The sequence below is a fragment of the Sinocyclocheilus grahami genome, unplaced genomic scaffold (genome assembly GCF_001515645.1).
Source record: "Sinocyclocheilus grahami isolate Dianchi unplaced genomic scaffold, SAMN03320097.WGS_v1.1 scaffold36.1, whole genome shotgun sequence".
Lineage (NCBI taxonomy): Eukaryota > Metazoa > Chordata > Actinopteri > Cypriniformes > Cyprinidae > Sinocyclocheilus > Sinocyclocheilus grahami.
The window spans coordinates 656564-679790 of record NW_015505215.1 but is presented as its reverse complement, the minus strand read 5'-3'; the positions used below and the strand labels follow the sequence as shown (position 1 = coordinate 679790).

Here is a 23227-nt window from a genome sequence, read left to right as displayed (position 1 = left end):
ACAGATTGTTATGTGGCTTTTTAGAGCTGCTTAAAACATTGTACATTTTTCTGTAATTGCAGTATGAGTCACCATTGATGCTTTTTGAGTATGCTATTTGATTTTGCTGTGGGGTAGTGATTCATAAAGTTGTGTTTGAGTCTTCATACATGTGTTTATATGCTTGTGTAGAAGGCTGCAGGGAGTTTGTGTATTTCGTGTTCTGCAGTTGAACTTTGGTTGTTGATTTCCCATGTAGTGCCATTGCAGCAATTTGTCAATGTTACATTTCACTAATGTGGAACTGATTGCTGCTTTGTTTGTGTGTGTGTTAGAGGGCCGTTTAGGGAAGAACAGTGTAGCAGCGTTTTTGCTGATGATTAAGAACATGCTGCGCAACCATCCAGCCAATCAGGAGAGTCTGCTTCAGTGCCACGGGCCGCCCATCATCGGAGCCATGCTCGGCAAGGTACACACACACACACACACACACTGGTGAATAGAGAGTGCATCTGGAGGTCTATCAGGACATATTGGTGTATGTGACTTCAAGGCGAAGCATCCTGTTAGGAAACACTTGTGTTAACAATCCCATGATATTGCACAATAGACACACAATCACAGTTTTTCATGCTTTAAGGTTTTATCTGGTGCCAGGAATCTTTAAAGAAATTAATAAACAAGGTTTGAGTGTCTGAAGTAAACGCATTCAAATCAAGAGTTCACACGTTTATCACAACACCGTGTTCCAACATCTGTGACATTTAACACATAATCAGTATGAAAGTTTCAAATCTGTAGGAGCTGCATAGTTGTCATTACACTAGCGATTCGATCGGATGCTAGGCATGTGATATTAAGCAGATCATTTGATGACATCTATGGGCGTCTCTGTTACAGCAGCTGTTCAGAGAAGCAGATGCTGATATATTTCTGATCTGCTGTAAGATCTTTAGGCTTAGGAGTGTCTTTTATTGTTCCACAAAATTAAAAGTCATATCTGATCTGCTTTTGATGTACTGTGATTTGACAGGCTTGTAAAGTCCTTTGAAGAGAGTTTCTTGGGTTTGAGAGATGGAAAGCACACACACTCATAGTTACATACAGTGGGGCAAAAAAGTATTTAGTCAGCCACCAATTGTGCAAGTTCTCCCACTTAAAAAGATGAGAGAGGCCTGTAATTTTCATCATAGGTATACCTCAACTATGAGAGACAAAATGAGAAAAAAAAATCCAGAAAATCACATTGTAGGATTTTTAAAGAATTAATTGGTAAAGTCCTCGGTAAAATAAGTATTTGGTCACCTACAAACAAGCAAGAGTTCTGGCTCTCACAGACCTGTAACTTCTTATTTAAGAGGCTCCTCTGTCCTCCACTCATTACCTGTATTAATGGCATCTGTTTGATTTTTGCCCCACTGTAAGTATACCATCCTCAGGCTTAAAACATGGGCTGTCAATTAAATGCATTTATGTAGGACAAGTATTACATTTAATTCAATTAAAATTATACTTGTATTCCGTTATATTTATATGAATAGCTTAGAAAATTTTAATTCATTTTTACACTATCATTCAAAGTTTGGGGTCTGTAAGATGTTTTCTCTTATGCTGACCATTGCTGCATTTATTTGATGAAAAATACAATGAAACAGTAATATTGTGTGTGTGTGTGTGTGTGTGTGTGTGTGTGTGTGAGATTAATACATAAGCGATTAATTTGATCATTATATCATTTAAACAATTTGATTATTTTTGTAATTGATTGATGGCTTTTATAACTACAGAAACACTTCATCTCCTGTCTCGCATTCTTTTTCTCCTCCAGGTTCCCAGCAGTATGATGGACATGAGTGTACTGATGGCCTGTCAGTTCCTGCTCAAGCAGGTGTCCAACGAGGGCAACAACGCCCTCCTATCACAGCTGTACCAGTACCTGCTCTTTGACTTCAGGATCTGGAGCCACAGCCACTTTGCAGTCTGCCTGGGTAAACAACCAATACACATCACAATGGCATTTACTATTGGGTCATTCCGTGTCAAATCAACCACATTTTCTGAAATTTCCCGGCTCAAATGTTTGATTTTGTTAATATTTTTTTTCTGTAGTAAGACAAATATAAATAGTGATGAAAGGCAAAATATTAGATGTCACAGATGTATATTTACTGAGTAATCCACTATTTTGTAGAGAGGGGTCAAAATGACAATTTTCACTGAGATTTGGAGCCAATTTACAGGGGTGTAAAAATGACTTTAGAAAGCTGCCGGCATCATTATTTTATTTTTACACAGAGATCGGTAGGTGTCAGCTGTATGTAAAGTATCCCACATTTGTTTTTAACCTCTGAAAATTTGAACAATTCACCAATTTACTCATGGAGCTGCATTTAGATCTCCATATCTCTGGGATTGAACCATCGAGGGCCTTTAAAATGAAGATACCAAAAGGAAAGTTTGTTAAGAAGCAGAATCTAAAAGGATATTAAGATATCTTTAATACTTATTGAGTTAAAGGCGTGCAAACTTGAGGCAAAAAAAGTGCTTTTTGCCATTTTTGAACTGTCACCGTTGGCATATAATGAAACAAAGATTGCTAAAGTCAACAGATTTTACTAAAAGACCTACAGATCTATGTGTAAAAATAAAATAATGACGCTGCCAGCTTTCTAAAGTCATTTTTACACCCCTCTAATTTGGCTCCAGGTGAAACTTGTCATTTTGACCCCCCCTCTACAAAATAGTGGATTACTCATTAAATATACATCTGTGACATTTAATATTTTGCCTTTCATCACTATATATATTTGTCTTTCTACAGAAAAAATATTTTAAAAATCGAAAATTTGAGCCAGGGACCTCTAGTTGAGTTGACATGGAATGACGCAATTGCTTTTTTGGTATTCAACTTATTTGCATTAAATGCAAAAAATAAAAATCAGGTCCTAAAGGAATAGTTTACCCAAAATGACAAATTTGTTCTTACCTGATTAATTAATTCCAAACCCTATTATCTGTATGTCTGTATTTGTGTTGGTTTGCAGGTCATGTGCAGTACCTAACCACTGTCATCAATGAAGGCAAGCTGAAGACTCGTAAGAGGTATGGTGTTCAATACATCCTGGACTCGATTCGGACACACTACAGGTGCGGTCAGAACTGAAGAGTTTTTGCTGGTTGAAATTTAAATATTGAGTGTGGATATAAGATGTTTATAAGTGCCCTATTTGTGTCCACAGTGTGGAGAAGGATGGCAGTCCTCTGTCTGATGAGAGGCAGACGGTGCAGATCTCTCTTTTTGCTCTGCTGAAGGACCTTCTGAAATCTCCCACTGCTGAGGAGCTGCACAGTTTACTAGCCTACGCTGCTATAGTGCAAGACGAGCAACAGGTGACCCACACAAACACAAACCTGCTCTGTTCCAAAACCTAGTGTGTTGCTTCTGAGATATTAAAACATTGGTTGATTGACTTCCTGAAAAGAGTAAATAGTGTGTCTTTTTGTGTCAGATCAGTGTTTCTTTGAGTATCCCAACCAGCCTGATACATTGGCTCAACCAATGGTGTTATTCTGGGGCAGGACTATCTGTTTGCTCAACCAATGGAAGTTGGAATAAAAAATATTTTTTTAATACATTAACCCTGGAAGGCAGAAAGGGGTCAATTGACACAATAGTATGTGATTTGTGGATTAATTTAAATTAATAAATAATAGTGATAATAATACATACATATAATTCTGTTATTATATGTATTCCTCTTAAATCTTGTATGTGATTCTCAGTAATGTCAATTTCATAGGTTTTTGGGTTCATAAAAAATAGCATTTTTGTATGACCACCACTGGTTTTCATAAAGGTGGTCAAACTTACTTATATACATTTCCCATTACATTTTGATTCACTGTGGTATTTGTTTGTCATACATTTTGTCAACAATAATTGCCTGGCATTCCATGGAATACACAACAATTTGATTTGTCAATGTGTCATTTGCAGATTGTGTGTTGGAAAAAGGCCCTGTTTACACCTAAGTTAAGTTAAGTTGAGATTTTGTCGATTACCAGTGGACAATGCTAAATACAGGTGTAAACAGGGTCTGAAACGTTTTGAGCTTGACCACTTTCAACCACTTCCAGATGTAGTCAAAAATGGAAGACAGAGGAAGTCGACCGGATTTTTTTTTTGTCGTGTAGACAGTCATGGGGTCAAATGCGTTCAAATAGCCACTAAAGACAGGCTCCTCTCTGAATACAGACCTCATTCGTAAACAGTATGGGTTGTGTTGTGAACAGTGTTGGGTAAGTTACTCAAAAAAAGTAATTGATTACAAATTACTTATTACTGCTTGAAAATTGTAATTTGATTACATTACTGATTACTGCATGTAAAAAGTAATCAGATTACTAATTACTTTACTTTCAAGTTACTTTGAAAACATATCAAACCTAAAAAAAATACACTTCAAAGTGAAAATTGTAGTTCATTCAGTAATTTAATATTGACTGAAAAATATTACAAAGGTATGAAAACAGCAACTTGACTTACAGATTTAATACATTTCTAAAACTTAACGTTCTTAGTATAAACCTGCCTAACAATAAAAAATGTATCTTTAAATGTGCCTATACAGTGTTTTATATACAACATTGCTTGCTGAGTGTAGGGTATGTGTATGCTGGCTTAACTGTGTTTAACTGTGTGAGCATTAAAGACAGAAAAAATCTTAATAAATTGAAAACGGTTCTGATAACATTTGAAAACAGTATTGATGAACATACATTGCATATTTGAATGCTAAAAATGAATGTTGCTTCTTTGTTTATGGAGGTGATGTGGGCGTTTACTCACGTGGATGATTACCGTATGAATAGTGCGTGCTGCGCGGAGGCGTGATCACATTACAGATAATGAGTTCAGACAGGAAAGATTGGACCTCGCGTTGGTTTTATACGGATTACTTCATCAGAGAATATTTGTTTTGGATAAGAACAAAAAAAATAAAAATAAAAGTAGACACTTCAAGCTTTCCATAGATATGTTTCTCATGTCTGTGTGTGAAGTATTCACTGAGTTTGGGTTCATTTTAGTGACGCGTTTCAGAAAGAAGTTTGCGGAGACTGAGACGGCAGAAAGCGCACCCCGTTTGTTTTCTTTATTTTACAAAAGCACAATATTTTGTTGATATTGTGAGTGTACACAAATAAAAGTAGACCCTTCACAGATTAAAATTATGTATTACACTTATAAATATATACGATCAAAAATGGCGGAGCGTTTTAAGTTCTTTTCGCTGTTATCAGGAAAAAATGCAAGTGATCGCGTCGACGCCTCCGTCAAACTGACGCTGCTGTGCAAAACATGATTTTAAAAGGCATATAATAATTTTTTTTTCTTAACTACTTTTGTAACGTAAGTAATGTAATTATATTGACTTTAGTAACTGTAATCAAAGTACACAAATTTAAAATGTAATGCATTACTTTACTGCGTTACAGGAAAAAGTTAAATACCCAACTCTGGTTGTGAAGCACGTTAGTTAGACAGGATTTACATTTTGCCTGCTGAAAGCGTAAGCTTGGATTGAAGGCAAAAATTGTTAAAAGCACGATGTACTCTTAACGGTCCTGATTCTAACACAAATCCACAGCTTTTAGCATAGTTTTGCGGCTGTCGGAGCAGAAACAAAAGCTGCTGCTCTCCATATCATTTTCCATTGTCTCCATTCGAGTTCATATGTAAATTGTGCAAGGATATTTTGCAATATTATATCGAAAGATCAGAAAAGGCCCATACTTACAAGGAATTCAGGAAAGTGGTCAAAAATGGGTAAAAGAGATGGATTAAAACAGCAGGTGTAAAGTGGAATGTATCTTCCTCGTCTACTTGTGATCTGATTGACCAAAATGTATCTTAATACCAGGTGTAAACAGAGCAAAAAAAGGCATTATTGAACCTTTTAAACATTTGTGTATAATCAAATTTAATATGATTTTATTACACTGAAGAGTAAAGAGAAACCGCATACCTTGTCTTTGAAGGAACCTTTTTCAGTTCATGTGTTGTTTCTTATTATGGTGATATTCTGGTAAGGTTAGGGTTCGCTAATTGCTGAACGAATGTTCTCCCTCTCTGTAGATGATCAGTATTCTGGATGTGTTACACACTGTATTGAGGAGTTCTCCTTCTCCACGGGAGCAGGCTGTGACGGTTCTTCTGGAGCGAGGGGTGGAGCAGCTCTACTGTCTGCTACTCAAAACCAACTATGGGGACGAGGCTCGTGAGAGATTATTCAGGGTGAGAACAAACTTGCACTTTAAATGGTGACACTGCAGTGAGGCATGTGTTGAGATGAACTTTTGAAACCCAAACGGTGAGATCAGTATCTTTCAGAGTGATAGGAACTATCTCTCCTGCTCTGCTGCAGGTCTTGTATAAAGTCCTGAAGAGTGAACGTGTTCCTGAGCGCAGTAAAATGCGCATCAAACTCAAGGACTCCGGCTACCTTGGGCTGGTCTGCTCCTTTGAAGACGTCCCCATCACCATGGCGACTGTACGCTGTCTGTATGAGCAAGTGCTCGCCACAGGTAAACTGAAGAAAATGTGGATGGTAGTTTTCAACTTTACACTTCAGGTGTTGATTTGTCTGTTTTTTTTGTCTGTTTGGTGTAGATCCCACTCCGAATTTTAGAGACCTGTTGGCAGTGGCGTACCTGTCCCATCGCGCCGACCTCAGTGTCCGACTGGATATCTGTCGAAAGGTGAGTGACTGATGAAAAAACAGCTAAATCCAGCCAAAGCTGGTTGTCTAATCTTATCTGGTCTTTCAGACCGCTCATAGCTGGTTTAGCAAGTTTCAGAGAGGTTTTGACCACTTATTTAGCTGGCTTAGTTGGTCGGGCTGTGAGACGAGCTAAAACCAGCTAAGACTAGCCAACCAGCTTTAACCAGTATTAATGATAAGCTTATTTTATGGGGTGTTGTAGGTTTTCAGTGCTAATGGCTTGGAATGGCTTGCTTGGCTATAACAAGATATCAAGATAACAAGCTATGTTTTTGATCATGCATTACAAATGGATACCAAAAAGAGAACAAGCTCTTACAGAAAATGTAAATGAATGTCAAATCCCGCCTTCTGATGTGAAGCCAGTAATCAACAGATACATACTGGAGAAATGGCAAGCGGAATGGGAAGAATTTCAAAATAATAAACTTTTTGAAATAGATTCTGTTGTAGGAACAAGATATATTTATTCTTTTAAATCCAGGCATGACCAAGTTGTGTATACAAGGTGCCGTATTGAACTTACTAGATTAACTCATGGACATTTATTGATTGGTGAAGAAGCACCAAAATGTCAATATTGCAGGACTCACTTGACGGTGAAACATGTGCTTTTGGTCTGTCCAATATTTCATGTCATGAGACAAAGGTTATTATCAGGACAAACTCTTAAGGACTTGTTTTATAAGATGGACCCAGAAAAACTTGTACAATTTCTTTCAAAAGTAAATTTAAAGTATCTTTTATAGAAATGTATGTGTAATACTTTGATTTATAATTGTTTTTATTAATTTATTTGTGTTCTACTATATTTTTTATGTATAATCGTTGCCATGAAATAGCTGATGTGGCAATAAACTTAAATTAAACTGTAAACTGGATGCCAAAAAGGGATAAGATTGTGTTTTCAGTTAGCCTATGGTTAGCAAGCTTGCTAACAGTTTAGCCTACTACCTTAACATAGCGTTAACTGTGCCTTTTAGGTAGAGTCAGAAATATCATAATTATAACTTCTGAGTCACATATCGTACTTATGATTGGCAAACTCTAAAATTCTCGATGATACACAAGTTGTGACATTTGAAAGGGATGTGTCGATTTAGTGGAAACACTGATCTATAATATAGATTAATTACTCAAATAATTCACTCACCAGTTAAAGATTTGAATTAGTCTGATGAATCCTTCACTAATAAATCACTGCATCTGTCATTTTTAAAGAGTGTTTACTGATACAGCATCTCACTCACTACTAAACTGCAAGACATCATATCAATTTCACATGCCCAAACCAAAGTCAATCTCTCCGTTAACTCACATGCTGACAATACCATCTGACAATACAGAGTTCACTTGCTTTACCTCATAATACAGTCCATCTGACATTAACTTGCAAATGCGACATAATGACAATCTGAAGCAAGAGAAAACCCATTTCTAAGTGTACTATATGTTGTGACTTTCTTGGGATGGCCCTGATAGCACACGTACATCACAGAAACGTCTGTTTGACATCTGCAAGACATATTTTTAGAGTGTTTGCTCATCTGCAATGCATCTACAGGGCATTTTCTGTCAGATGTCAAATAGACGTTTAGAAAATGTCTTTAAGATGTTTATGATTTAGAATGCATGTAAAACTGACATCTTAAAGACGTCTATCAGATGTTTGTACACAACAGATGCTTTCCAGATTAATTGATCTTTAACAGACATCTTGCAGACGTATGTGTGCTCTCTGGGGGTTTATTCTCAGCTAAATGAGTAATTCTTAAATTAGTAAATTAACATTTCTCTCTCTTTCATCCCTGTAGCTCTTCCACTTGATTTACTCCAACGAGGAGTATGTGAAGCAGCTCGCGCGTCAGTCAGGCTGGCAGGATGTTCTCACCAAACTCTACATCAAAGAATCGTACAAGTCTCGTGCTCTCAGCCAATCCAATTCTTTATCCAGTCCCACCACCTCTCTGGAGCCCGTTCTTCCCAGACCCGTCTTCCGTCGTGAGGACAGCGTAATGGAGGACACCCGGCAGAACGTCTACATTTCCCTCACCGCCCGCCATGAAGAGGAGTACGAGGAGGAAGAAGGAGAAGCTCAGGATGTGTCGGAGGGCTACTCTGACCTCTCCCAGTCTCCTCCGTCAACCGGACAGCTCAAGAATGATTCCCTCCACTTCAAACCATTTGACTCTGGAGAACAAAGCAGTTATTCGTCCACCCTGTCCAACACTGTGGACAATCCATCATCATCCCGTTTGCTGGAGGAAGAGGAAAACATGTATCAGCCGCTCTCACCCTTCAGCTCACCCTTTGAGCTGGAATTAAGCCTTCAGAAAGGGCCCCAGACACCTGTGGGGAGCCAGCCAGAGACCCCCTCTCCTCTGGAACACAGTAAGAGCTTCCCAGGCATGAGACCACGCAAGAGCTCCAGTCTGTCCAATGTTCTGGACGACACAAGCTACAGCACCGAACCTCCTACAGACACCATCTCTAACACATCTAACCCACAGGTACATGGTGAACATTTGCTAACTTGTTGTCACTTACTCATTCAGTGGACTGTATTAGTAAAGTAATGTAAGGAATAGTGAATAAAGGTTGAGGGAGTGATTTCAGAATACAGCTCCTGAGACAAGATAACTACAGACACCGAGGGTGTAATTAAAGACAAATGAGGTCAAAGGTCAAAAAACAAGTACAAGTAAACAATGTTACTTGTTCATTGTTCAAAAATAGTTGGTTGGAAACCCAGCAACTGAAGGATGACCCTGCTGGAAAAAAAACAGACAAGCTAGACCAAAATAATCCAACTAATACCAACAAACAAGCCAGGCTAGTTTAAGCAGTTTTTTTCTAATGTTTTTACCTTTTTCACCTAATGTGCTGACAGCCATTTAGCAACTCCAGAGCAATGCTCTTGCGGCCACTTTAATATTTTATAGCACTGTATCAGTGGCTTTACATGAAACCAAATAATCCGTTAGTAATCAGATTGATGGCTCAAACAGATTGAAAAGCCTTCATGTAAACACCTTAATTTATCCAATTGAGTTTGATCTGAAATTTCTTTTGGATTAGAAGGAGTGGTGTAGACCTTTTCTAATCCAATCGAGAGTACATGTAAATGTACATGTGAGTACATTGAAAACTGAAACTGGAAAGTACTGCGCAAGTGCAGTGATGTAGAAATGGCGGAAAAAAACAGACAAGCTAGACCAAAATAATCCAACTAATACCAACAAACAAGCCAGGCTAGTTTAAGCAGTTTTTTTCTAATGTTTTTACCTTTTTCACCTAATGTGCTGACAGCCATTTAGCAACTGCAGAGCAATGCTCTTGCGGCCACTTTAATATTTTATAGCACTGTATCAGTGGCTTTACATGAAACCAAATAATCCGTTAGTAATCAGATTGATGGCTCAAACAGATTGAAAAGCCTTCATGTAAACACCTTAATTTATCCAATTGAGTTTGATCTGAAATTTCTTTTGGATTAGAAGGAGTGGTGTAGACCTTTTCTAATCCAATCGAGAGTACATGTAAATGTACATGTGAGTACATTGAAAACTGAAACTGGAAAGTACTGCGCAAGTGCAGTGATGTAGAAATGGCGTAATGGCGTACGATGTGTAGAACGAGCCATCGTTTTTGTAGAATTAAGTGTTATAAATGACTGTCATATTATTCTAAAGTTTTCCTTCCACTCATCGTCTGTGAACTGGAACAGAACAACATCCTATCAGTCCTCACTTTATATATAAAGTATACTCTCATCCACAGATGGCTTGTTTTATTAAGTCTGCTCTTTAAAACAAAGTAAAGAAGCAATGGGAAGAGGATAGTATGTGCAAACAGTGGGAAACTGTGTATTCGCGCAGTGTGCGCATGTCAAGAGATCAAATCTGATATTGAAGCGCACATCAACCCGATCACTTTAGTGAGCATTCATGTAAACACTACATTCAGCCTCATTTTAAAAGTGTGATTTCTAGACCTGGAAAAGTAAATTAATAAAATATAATCTAATAAACCCTATGGACAGTTTTATAAAGAATATACATTTCTCTACTTATGCCAAACCCTAAAATTGGGCAGAAATTGTAAGTATTTCTTTTTTTATTTAAAAAAAATCCTTGTTTAGTAAATCGCAAACAACTGGAAAGGGGGCCCTCAACAATGGAGTCAAAGAGGTTGAGAACCACTTCTCTGAGTTCTACTTTGTGATTACTTTAATAAGTTTGATCGCTGAAGACTTGCCTCTCTGTCTCCCCCATTAGGCTCCCGAGGAGGAGTTGTGTAATTTGCTGACGAACATTGTATTCTCTGTGCTGTGGAGTGGCACTGAGGGGTCTGAAGATGTGATATGGAGAGAAAGGGGTCAGGTGTTCTCTGTCCTCACCAAGCTTGGCTCATCCTGTCAGCTGGTGCGGCCACCTGATGACATCAAACGCAGGTCAGAAGCTTAAAACTTTAATGCTCTAAAACTTTCTGATCCAGACATAGTGACAGCTCATAAAAAAATTATAAATAAGGCACTGCGTTAACAATTCCTCTGTCCCAGAGAGATCAAATGAAGACTGACAGTTTTTTCAGACTGATTGAACCTTGTAGATTAACGTTTTGAACGAACTTTGAACCATTTCCTAACCCTCCTGAAGTATTTTCATGTGTAGCTTGTTGGGAGAAGTGCTAGTGACTTTAAAGTTTCAGTGAAACCGAAGAAAATGGGCATATTTCTATTTTATGCCCTGTGAAGCTTATTTTAAATTGTAACTGACCTCCATTATGAGAAAACCTACTGCATTTGAAATCCAGTAGAGATCAGTGAGCTGAGACTGGAGGGAAGTACCGTACATGAAAGTGTTGTATGGATTCCTTTGGTTCAGATGAGGGCAGGGTGGGGATCTCTGGAGGGCAGACGTTCTTTGCGCTACTGGGCTGTTGCTTTTCTTTGGTGTGGCTCCTGCATTGCATCACCATAGAGCTTGTTTTTACTTTAAGTCATAGGGTGTGCCTGTCTGATGACTTGTTCAAGACATTGTATTCTGTTTGTTTTGCTGCTGTGAACAAATATCATAAGCTGGCGGGGGTGTTACCGATGCATTATGTGTCTTTTGTATGTTGTAGTCTGTTGGAGATGATGCTGGAGTCGTCTCTGTCAGATTTGAGGGACTCTCAGGGCGTGTCTCTGCCCCATGTGCCTTCTTTGCTCCGCCTCCTCAGACTGCTCCAGGACTTCCTATTCGCAGAGGGCACTGACAATCAAACACTATGGAGTGAGAAGGTGGGGAATGGATGGATATATTCTCATTCTGATTTTATAACTTACACTTATTCCAAAGCCAAAAGAGTTTGAAACAGGAAGTTGGAAGAAATCCGGATTTAGGATGTTAGGCTGTTCACAATGCATGCAAATACAACTTGATATGTTAGCGAAAATAAGTGTTTTTGGAAACTAAAAACACAAAAATATTGCACACTTTGTATGATGTTACTCACCACATCCCAAATGATCTAATTAATTAATTAATTAATTTTAAAAACCCCATCTGAAATCTGATCTGACTGTTGAGACCTTTGATGCTGATTTTTAAAAAAAAATCTGATTTTAATCATATTTCAATGATATATGGATGCGGTTTGGTTCTGTTGTTGTTGCTGTTATTGCAAAAATTACTTTTCAAAAGTTTGGGGTTGGTTAGATTTTTCATATTTTTGAAAGAAGTTTCATATGCTCACCAAGGCTGCGTTAATTTGCTAAATAAATACAGTGATATTGTGAAATATTATCATAATTTGAAATAACTTTCTATTTGAATATTTTTTTTAATGCAATTTATTCCTGTGATGGCAAAGTTGAAATTTCAGCAGCCATTACTCCAGTCTTCAGTCACATGATCCTTCAGAAATCATTCTAATATGCTGATTTGTTGCTCAAGAAACATTCTTATTATTAGCAGTGTTGAAAATAGGTGTGATATATACAGGTGTATATATAAAAAAAATTTCAAGATTCTTTGTTAAATACAAAGTTCAAAAGAACAGCATTTATTTGAAATAGATATATTTTGTAACATTAAAAATGTATTTACAGTCATATTTGATCAGTTTAATGAATCCTTGCTAAATAAAAGTATTAATTACTAATTAAGTAAATAAAAAAATTACCACATTGAACAGTAGTGTATAATATAGAAATTCATAACTATAAGGACACTGTCTCTCAAACATATAAACTCATATGTACTGTTTATAATATATGTAATATAAGTTATAAGTGTACACATTTTCTTTTAGGGAAACTTTATTCTGACGTTTTATTGTATACAATGTGTTTATTTGTGAATGAGTATAAGAGTGTGTCTATATTTGTGGCAGATTTTTGAGGGGGTGGTGAATCTGTTGGATAGGCTGCAGGCATGGCACACGACCCCTGGGTCAGCGGGGTCCTCTGAGCTCAAAGAGATGTCTCTGATCGGCCTGCGTATCATCACTGGGTACATTCAGCAGCAGCAGAACCCACAGGTACACACATACAGTATACACCCATCTTAAAAGGGATTCCAGGGTTGTGTTCTAAAATTCTCGCTCTGACATTTACAAATGTGTTTTTATTAGCTAATTATGTGGGATAAACTTATTATGACTGTGTCAAACAAAACTAAAAATCACTCGTGGTGTTGAAATTGGACGCTAAGTATACTCCCTTGTGCAAGTGGAGCATTGAAAAACACACACATGGTTATGTTCAGGATTATTAGATATGACATTGGGCTATAAAGAGAGTTTTTGTAAATAGCTTCAGTTCATTCCATTGGAGAGCAGATGTCCATATATGGGCATATGTGTGTTTTTTTTATCGTTCTCCTCCAGACTCACTCAAACCCATCCCACACTCAAATTAGATCATATCAACTGACTGAAGAACTGACAGGCGGTCTGGGAAAACATGTGCCTGCCTCAAGGCTCTTTACAGTCTGTTGTTCAAGAGCATGTTTGTTTCCTATAGGAAGGTTGTCTGTCTATACAGCACTAAGCTTGTAATTATTTTCTTTAGAGCAGAGTGCTGTAATAATAAAAGTTGAAGTCTTAATTTGCACAGACCATGTACCATGCAAAAGAAGTGTCCAATTTATTCCCACATAAATTACAAATAGTTATCTGACATAAATATTTCTTACTGGCCATTAAACTTTACTATGCATGTTTATTTTAAAAATTAATTATCTAGCTAATTTTACATATATTGGGTATTAGGCAAGTATAATTAACCTAATTAACAAAATAAACCAACTTAAATGCATCCTTAAAACCATAAATTAATGTGAGCTTGTAAAAAAAAAAGCTTCTGTGCTCAGGGGAACTCTATAATAAGCACAGACAGACAAGTGCCACTTCAGAAATAGCCCTAGACAAAGACAAGAGGCAAACATGAGTAGATAAACAAGACTAACAAGAGGACACAGCACAGGTGTGCATGATCAATAGAAGAAACCCTTTTTAAATTTTGAACACTGTGCATTCAGAAAGGAATAATAGCTTACTGTTTACTGCATCCTGTGCCTTATCAAATAATAAAAAAACATGTAGAGTCAAGTAGGCGATTATTCTATTAATGTAGTATATTATAGTACAATGTATTATATAGTACAGTGGTGTGCGATGGTGTTCTAAAATCCACTTTTTTTTATTTTTTTATTTATCAAATGTAAATTAATGTCCCAGTCACATTTTCTTGGTTAAACATTACTTACACTATCAGAAAAAGAAAAAGAAGAAAGAAAAAAACAGTTATATTTTATATTTTTACATGAACAATATAATCAATCAACATGTAGAGTCAAGTAGGCGATTATTCTATTAATGTAGTATATTATAGTACAATGTATTATATAGTACAGTGGTGTGCGATGGTGTTCTAAAATCCACTTTTTTTTTATTTATCAAATGTAAATGAATGTCCCAGTCACATTTTCTTGGTTAAACATTACTTACACTATCAGAAAAAGAAAAAGAAGAAAGAAAAAAACAGTTATATTTTATATTTTTACATGAACAATATAATCAATCATTTATTCATTAAAGCCAAGTATGAATCTCATCAAGTTAGGGTTCTTAAGCATTTTACATTTATTCTAAAATAATAACTCAAGGCAGTAACAATTTAAACAATATGTTTTATTTGTGAACTTATGTTCAGCTATTCTTTTTAATAGTTAACTTTTAACTATTTTTGAATTATTCGGTTCATCAGTCATCAAAGCTCAGTAAATATTGGTCACGACACAGAGATCTACTTTCAATTTCACCAAGCTGATTACTCACTGAAAACTCCCACAGATCATGTTTTCATACCATTTTAAGTCTTATTTTGATGTAACAAAGTGATTTTATCTAAGTGTGAGAGCTGTTTGCTTATTTTTTAAATTAGTCTTCGATTAACGCCAATATACTGTTCATTCAGACTGTTCACGGATGCGCACAAGAGGCGCATTTATCACATGAACCAATCACAGCCGATCATAACCAGTCATATCCAATCATATCGCGATGGAGGCATTGTCTCCTCTCACGTGATTTTCCCCCATTAATTCTCAATTACCCCCCACCAAACTCAGCGCACGCTTTAGGGGGTCTGTTGAAACTCAATGAGCTCAGGGGAGACGAGCGAGACCCGGACTCCTGCTGTAACGCTGTAACTTATACTTTATTTTTGTATTACAAATCTTTTTCTCATCCAATATTTGGAGGAGGCACTGCCTCCCTTGCCTCCTTGCCTCCAACGCCCCTGATATAGTATACTATATTATACTGCATCTGGTAAAACTAAAACTATTAAAATAGATTTTGTTCAATTAAATATAGTTAAACATATTAACAAAATAAAAAATAGTAGATAAAAAAAAAACTTAACCAGAATTAGAAATGTTGCCTTGACAACTAACTGAAGTAAAATAATTTTGAAATTACTGAATCTAAAACAGAAATAAAATGTAATTAAAGCTGAGTAGAAATATTATTTTAAAAGTTCTATAAAAATAAAAATGGCAAAAGGACATAATTAATAAGTTGTAATTAAAGAAATATTATTTTAAAAGTTCTATAAAAATAAAAATGGCAAAAGGACATAATTAATAAGTACTATAACAGTATAACAGTATAATGTATAATACTAAAATAACAGTGATTTTGCACACTTAAACTGTATACTATATACTGTAAGTATAGTATAGTACAGCATATTGTATCCATTCAAATGGTTTATTATACACTGTGCAGTATGTAGTCAACATTAAGCTATTATTCAGTTTTTCTACTATGCTATACTATTTTATACTTGCAGTATATAATATAGTATGAAAATATAATTTTTGTACTATGCCTGTGCTTCACATTAAAAACATATTTAATGAACACTTTAAAAAAATTCTGTTATAATTAAAGATTATTTGAGTATGTTTTACAAGAAAATAAAATTGTAATTATTTGTGAAATTTTCTAGCAGTTTCTGAGTGAAAATTGTTTCAAAGTAATTATTTTAGTGTTGTATATACTTTATGGTATACTGTATATATCACATAAAAATTATTTACCTGGCAATATGTTATAAGCTATCAATCCATTGGTATAGTATAGTATAGTGTATACTGCATGAATACAGTAACTATTTTAATGCTATTTTAAAGATATTCAGATATCAATGCACATATCAACATAAAAGTCTGAAAAAGAAAAAGAAGAAAGAAAAAAACAGTTATATTTTATATTTTTACATGAACAATATAATCAATCATTTATTCATTAAAGCCAAGTATGAATCTCATCAAGTTAGGGTTCTTAAGCATTTTACATTTATTCTAAAATAATAACTCAAGGCAGTAACAATTTAAACAATATGTTTTATTTGTGAACTTATGTTCAGCTATTCTTTTTAATAGTTAACTTTTAACTATTTTTGAATTATTCGGTTCATCAGTCATCAAAGCTCAGTAAATATTGGTCACGACACAGAGATCTACTTTCAATTTCACCAAGCTGATTACTCACTGAAAACTCCCACAGATCATGTTTTCATACCATTTTAAGTCTTATTTTGATGTAACAAAGTGATTTTATCTAAGTGTGAGAGCTGTTTGCTTATTTTTTAAATTAGTCTTCGATTAACGCCAATATATTGTTCATTCAGACTGTTCACGGATGCGCACAAGAGGCGCATTTATCACATGAACCAATCACAGCCGATCATAACCAGTCATATCCAATCATATCGCGATGGAGGCATTGTCTCCTCTCACGTGATTTTCCCCCATTAATTCTCAATTACCCCCCACCAAACTCAGCGCACGCTTTAGGGGGTCTGTTGAAACTCAATGAGCTCAGGGGAGACGAGCGAGACCCGGACTCCTGCTGTAACTTTACCTGTAATACTTTATTTTTGTATTACAAATCTTTTTCTCATCCAATATTTGGAGGAGGCACTGCCTCCCTTGCCTCCTCGGAGAAAACGCCCCTGATATAGTATACTATATTATACTGCATCTGGTAAAACTAAAACTATTAAAATAGATTTTGTTCAATTAAATATAGTTAAACATATTAACAAAATAAAAAATAGTAGATAAAAAAAAAACTTAACCAGAATTAGAAATGTTGCCTTGACAACTAACTGAAGTAAAATAATTTTGAAATTACTGAATCTAAAACAGAAATAAAATGTAATTAAAGCTGAGTAGAAATATTATTTTAAAAGTTCTATAAAAATAAAAATGGCAAAAGGACATAATTAATAAGTACTATAACAGTCTATTTATATAATGTATAATACTAAAATAACAGTGATTTTGCACACTTAAACTGTATACTATATACTGTAAGTATAGTATAGTACAGCATATTGTATCCATTCAAATGGTTTATTATACACTGTGCAGTATGTAGTCAACATTAAGCTATTATTCAGTTTTTCTACTATGCTATACTATTTTATACTTGCAGTATATAATATAGTATGAAAATATAATTTTTGTACTATGCCTGTGCTTCACATTAAAAACATATTTAATGAACACTTTAAAAAAATTCTGTTATAATTAAAGATTATTTGAGTATGTTTTACAAGAAAATAAAATTGTAATTATTTGTGAAATTTTCTAGCAGTTTCTGAGTGAAAATTGTTTCAAAGTAATTATTTTAGTGTTGTATATACTTTATGGTATACTGTATATATCACATAAAAATTATTTACCTGGCAATATGTTATAAGCTATCAATCCATTGGTATAGTATAGTATAGTGTATACTGCATGAATACAGTAACTATTTTAATGCTATTTTAAAGATATTCAGATATCAATGCACATATCAACATAAAAGTCTAATATGAAAAAAAATAAGACAAACACAAATAACACCAAATCCATGACAGTAATATGTAATATCTGCTGCTTTCTCTCTCTCTCTCTTTCTCTCTCTCTCTCTCTCTCAGGTGTGTGAGATGGCGTGTTTAAAGCTTCATAGCCTGCTGCAAACTGTGTTAAGTCTGTCCTGGGAGGAGGTGTGTTTTCTTCTGGGTCGTCTTGGTGCACCTCTTTGGCCTGCAAACTCTGGCTCAGACCCGGGTGCCGAGGCTTTGCTGAGCCCGCTGGTGCCCATCGTCCGAGCGCTTTTGGACCAGCATGCGGATCGCACCACCCTGCAGAAGATGCTCCCCAACCTGCCCGCCACCAACGGCAGCCCCTCCTTCGCCCAGGATCTCCAGAACTACTGCAGCAGTGCTGAGTGGCAGCAGTTCTACCAGAACCACGTCAGTACAGCCCGATCTCCCTCTCACACACACATACACACACACACACACACAGACACTTCGCTTAGAATACACTCGGTTAGACTGTTTACCTTACGATAAGCTGGCAGCTTCTCCGCCACAGCCGTGTCAGTATATGTTACCACAAACCTGTTTTGTTTTACCTTTTTTGGATGCAGAATGTCAGAAATAAGTCTCTCAGCGCTCATTCCCAGTCAAACAAGAGATAAGCTCATCATTTCACACAAAGCTCAGTGCTGAAGAATTATACACACATTTTTTCTTTGAAACAACCCATTTCTTTATTCACATCTGTAGCATACTATATATAATCAACTTGGATTCATTTAAGTTTACCCAAAGCTGATTTCAGCATTGGTCCAGCATCAGAGCTGTAGACTCCTCTCTCGAAAACTCAGCAGACGTGTGTTTGTTTTAGCGTGAGGTTTGTCACTTTGACGGTTTATCCGCATCCATTGTAGTGATGAACTCTTTATTTAGTATTTTGTTCATCCAGAGCCAAAACAAGACAGAAAAATCCTGATTTATTCCCTTCATCTCACAAATCCGAAACAAACCATGCGTTTAAATTAAACAGACATCATGCCAGAGTGACCTGGAGATGATTTATGAAGGCTGGCATGTGACAATGTGTGCTTATAAATCTACCCTGTTTGTATATACAAATCACACGGTACATTACCATGCCTTGAATCGGGAAGTAAACCAGGTTTTACACTATGCCCAAACATATAACTAGGTTAGGGGAGGTGAAGAGAGAGAGAGAGAAAGAGTGTTTGTTCAGCATTACAGTATAGCTTTAGTAGCTAAAGTAAATATAATATATTTTCAGTATACATGAAAGCAGCAAAAGGTCAACAGCAGCAATATGATAGAAGGCACGAATAACTCTAATTATTTTAATGATATTATAAATGTATACAATTTAAAGTATTTATTATTTTAATGTTTGTAAATTACATTTATAATATAATAAAAAATATTTTATTCAAGTTATTGCATTGTATGCACAATATTGTATTTATATTGTAATATTGTATTACATTATTTTTACTTTTTATATATTAATTTCAAATACATTGTGTACATTTAGAAATAATTAAAATAATTATGTTATTTGAATTACTTTATGCATTCATTATCACTAATATTATACAAATAAAACTATTATTTTAAACTATATTATTTTTTTGTTTATTAATATTAATTGTAATTAAATAAATTGTGTTTAAAAATGTTATTAGTAATAATTATTATTAAATAATTAATATAAATTTGTATATATCTCAAACAAATCTACAAAATTGAAATTGTTCCTTATCCTAACTGTTGGCTGTTTATATTTGATTTGTACAAACACTTTAATATATATTTTTGAAGCGTGGTTGTGTTAATTATTATTTTAAAAATGTTATTAGTAATAATTATTATTAAATAATTAATATAAATTTGTATATATCTCAAACAAATCTACAAAATTGAAATTGTTCCTTATCCTAACTGTTGGCTGTTTATATTTGATTTGTACAAACACTTTAATATATATTTTTGAAGCGTGGTCACAGATGTGCATGTATTGGCTGCTTTAGGGTAACTTCAAACATGACTCATTCAATCAAATATTATTGCAAGAAATACCCATGTTTAAAAAATGTAAATGTTTTATAATGTATGCCTGTAGGTGGGACCCACGATGCAGCAGTATGAACTAGACACTTTTGGGAAGAGTCATGACCTGATGTCCAACTTTTGGAATTCCTGCTTTGATGACCTCATGAGCACTGCACAGAGGAGAGACAAGGACCGTTCCGACTGCAAAGCCAAGTTTCAGGTATCTATTCACCCCATTTATTCAGATACAGAGGGAATATGTTGGGCTGGTAAACTTAAGATTGCTGTTCAGTTCCCACATTGACCAGACCGTGAGTTTCTACTGCTTGGGATACTGGGATTACTCGGTACACATCCCAAACCCCAACCAAACCATGTGTTTCTGATAGATGAGCTAATAACATGGACCGTTTGTGTTCTTCTGTTTACAGGAGCTCATTATTGACCCGTACCTAAAACGGGTGCGCACAGAGAACAGCCGCTACCACAGCCTGCAGAAGATGAGTAACAGCCAGCAGGGGGTGGTGGGGGGACACTGGAAATCACTGCGCAGGTTACTGAGCAGTGAGAGAGGAGCCTGGGCACTCAGGTCTGCATGCAGTAAAACGTTCTGATTTATAGTGAATATTATGCATTGACGTATTTCATGTCATTTATCTCTCATTTATTTTGCACCATTATCACTATCAGAATAAATAAATAAATACATACAGTACATTAATACATTTTATATATACAGTGGGTATGGAAAGTATTCAGACCCCCTTAAATTTTTCACTCTTTGTTATATTGCAGCCATTTGCTAAAATCATTTAAGTTAATTTTTTTCCTCATTAATGTACACACAGCACCCCATGTTGACAGAAAAACACAGAATTGTTGACATTTTTTAAGATTTATTAATAAAGAAAAACTGAAATATCACATGGTCTTAAGTATTCAGACCCTTTGCTCAGTATTTAGTAGAAGCACCCTTTTGATCGAATACAGCCATGAGTCTTTTTGGGAAAGATGCAACAAGTTTTTCACACCTGGATTTGGGGATCCTCTGCCATTCCTCCTTGCAGATCCTCTCCAGTTCTGTCAGGTTGGATGGTAAACGTTGGTGGACAGCCATTTTTAGGTCTCTACAGAGATGCTCAATTGGGTTTAAGTCAGGGCTCTAGCTGGGCCATTCAAGAACAGTCACAGAGTTGTTGTGAAGCCACTCCTTCGTTATTTTAGCTGTGTGCTTAGGGTCATTATTAGTGGTGTCAAAATTAGCGTGTTAATGCAGGCGATTAATCTTTTCGGTTTAACGCGTTAAAAATGCTTTTTCTCTTGACAAGAACTGCATTTATTCAGTCGCAGAACGACTGAGAACGGGAGACGTTTCAGACGCGCGCTCTTCTTCACTTCAGCATCAAACGAGTGCGGAAACGGTACTGTGCTCAAAGTGCATGCTCTTCAATTGCACGCACAAAGGCGCCGGCGCGCGCTGTAGCCTGTATCCTTTCATATCAAAGTGCGAAATAAACTACGTGCATGCAATGTCGTGGTCATAGTTAAGTCATGAAGTTACCAAAAATGCGATTAAAGCTGCCTTAAAACTGTGCATGCATGTAATATATTTTATATGGGTCACATTTAAGAACATGTCTCTGAAATTATTTTCAAAACTGCCCAGCACTGTCTCACTCGTCTAACACACCCGATTTAACTCGTCAGCTCATTAATAGATGCAACAAGTTTTTCACACCTGGATTTGGGGATCCTCTGCCATTCCTCCTTGCAGATCCTCTCCAGTTCTGTCAGGTTGGATGGTAAACGTTGGTGGACAGCCATTTTGAGGTCTCTCCAGAGATGCTCAATTGGGTTTAAGTCAGGGCTCTGGCTGGGCCATTCAAGAACAGTCACAGACTTGTTGTGAAGCCACTCCTTCGTTAGTTATGGTTAGTTATTCATATTTCACATGAGCTGATTCGTTACACAGTCGTCCTGTCCCTGCAGCTGAAAAACACCCCACAGCATGATGCTGCCACCACCATGCTTCACTGTTCGGACTGTATTGGACAGGTGATGAGCAGTGCCTGGTTTTCTCCACACATACCGCTTAGAATTAAGGCCAAAAAGTTCTATCTTGGCCTCATCCGACCAGAGAATCTTATTTCTCACCATCTCACAACTCCATGCGGGCTTTCATGTGTCTTGCACTGAGGAGAGCCTTCCGTCGGGCCACTCTGCCATAAAACCCCGACTGGTGGAGGGCTGCAGTGATGGTTGACTTTCTACAACTTTCTCCCATCTCCCGACTGCATCTCTGGAGCTCAGCCACAGTGATCTTTGGGTTCTTAACAAGCACGGAAATGGTATTGTGCTCGCAGCGCGTGCTCTTCAATTGCACGCACAAAGGCGCCGGCGCGCGCTGTAGCCTGTATCATTTCATATCAAAGCACGAAATAAACTGTGCATGCAATGCCGTGGTCAGTTAAGTCATGAAGTTATCAAAAATGCGATTAAAGCTGCCTTAAAACTGTGCATGCATGTAATATATTTTATATGGGTCACATTTAAGAACATGTTTCTGAAATGGTTTTCAAAACTGTCCTGGAGCAGCCCAGCACTGTCTCACTCATCTAGCACACCCGATTTAACTAGTCAGATCATTAATAGAGACTTTAAGACCTGAAGTGGGTCAGAAAAGGTAAAAAGAGTTGATGCGTGTCACATCCGCTTCACGTTCAGTAAGCAGCTCTTAAAGAAATAACAGCCAAAACAACCTAATAACCAGCTGCTGTGTCTATTAATCAAAGGACAAAGGCGAAAAAAAGAGGAAAAAATATTTTTTATAGCTTTAAGGATTCATCTATATTTAAAGGGGTCCTATTATGCTTTTTCACTTTTTCAGCTTTAGCTAGTCTGTAATGTTGCTGTTTGAGCATAAAAAAGATCTGCAAAGTTACAAAGCTCAAAATCCACTTCAAAAGGAGATATTTTATTTAACAGAAATCACTTTTCAAAAACTACAACGAACGACTCGTTTGGACTACAA

General features: G+C 36.2%; 1 protein-coding gene across 1 annotated transcript in view; it reads left to right on the top strand.

The window, feature by feature from the left end:
* LOC107581539 (neurobeachin-like protein 2) overlaps window positions 1-23227 on the top strand; it is a 92524-nt gene that overhangs the window by 40165 nt on the left and 29132 nt on the right. The window contains 14 exon segments of the mRNA XM_016267114.1: window positions 315-448; window positions 1808-1967; window positions 3024-3126; window positions 3219-3369; window positions 6116-6274; window positions 6405-6564; window positions 6650-6738; window positions 8576-9271; window positions 11039-11214; window positions 11889-12045; window positions 13140-13286; window positions 18247-18564; window positions 20267-20416; window positions 20628-20785. Of these exon segments, the coding sequence (XP_016122600.1) occupies window positions 315-448; window positions 1808-1967; window positions 3024-3126; window positions 3219-3369; window positions 6116-6274; window positions 6405-6564; window positions 6650-6738; window positions 8576-9271; window positions 11039-11214; window positions 11889-12045; window positions 13140-13286; window positions 18247-18564; window positions 20267-20416; window positions 20628-20785 (2758 nt within the window).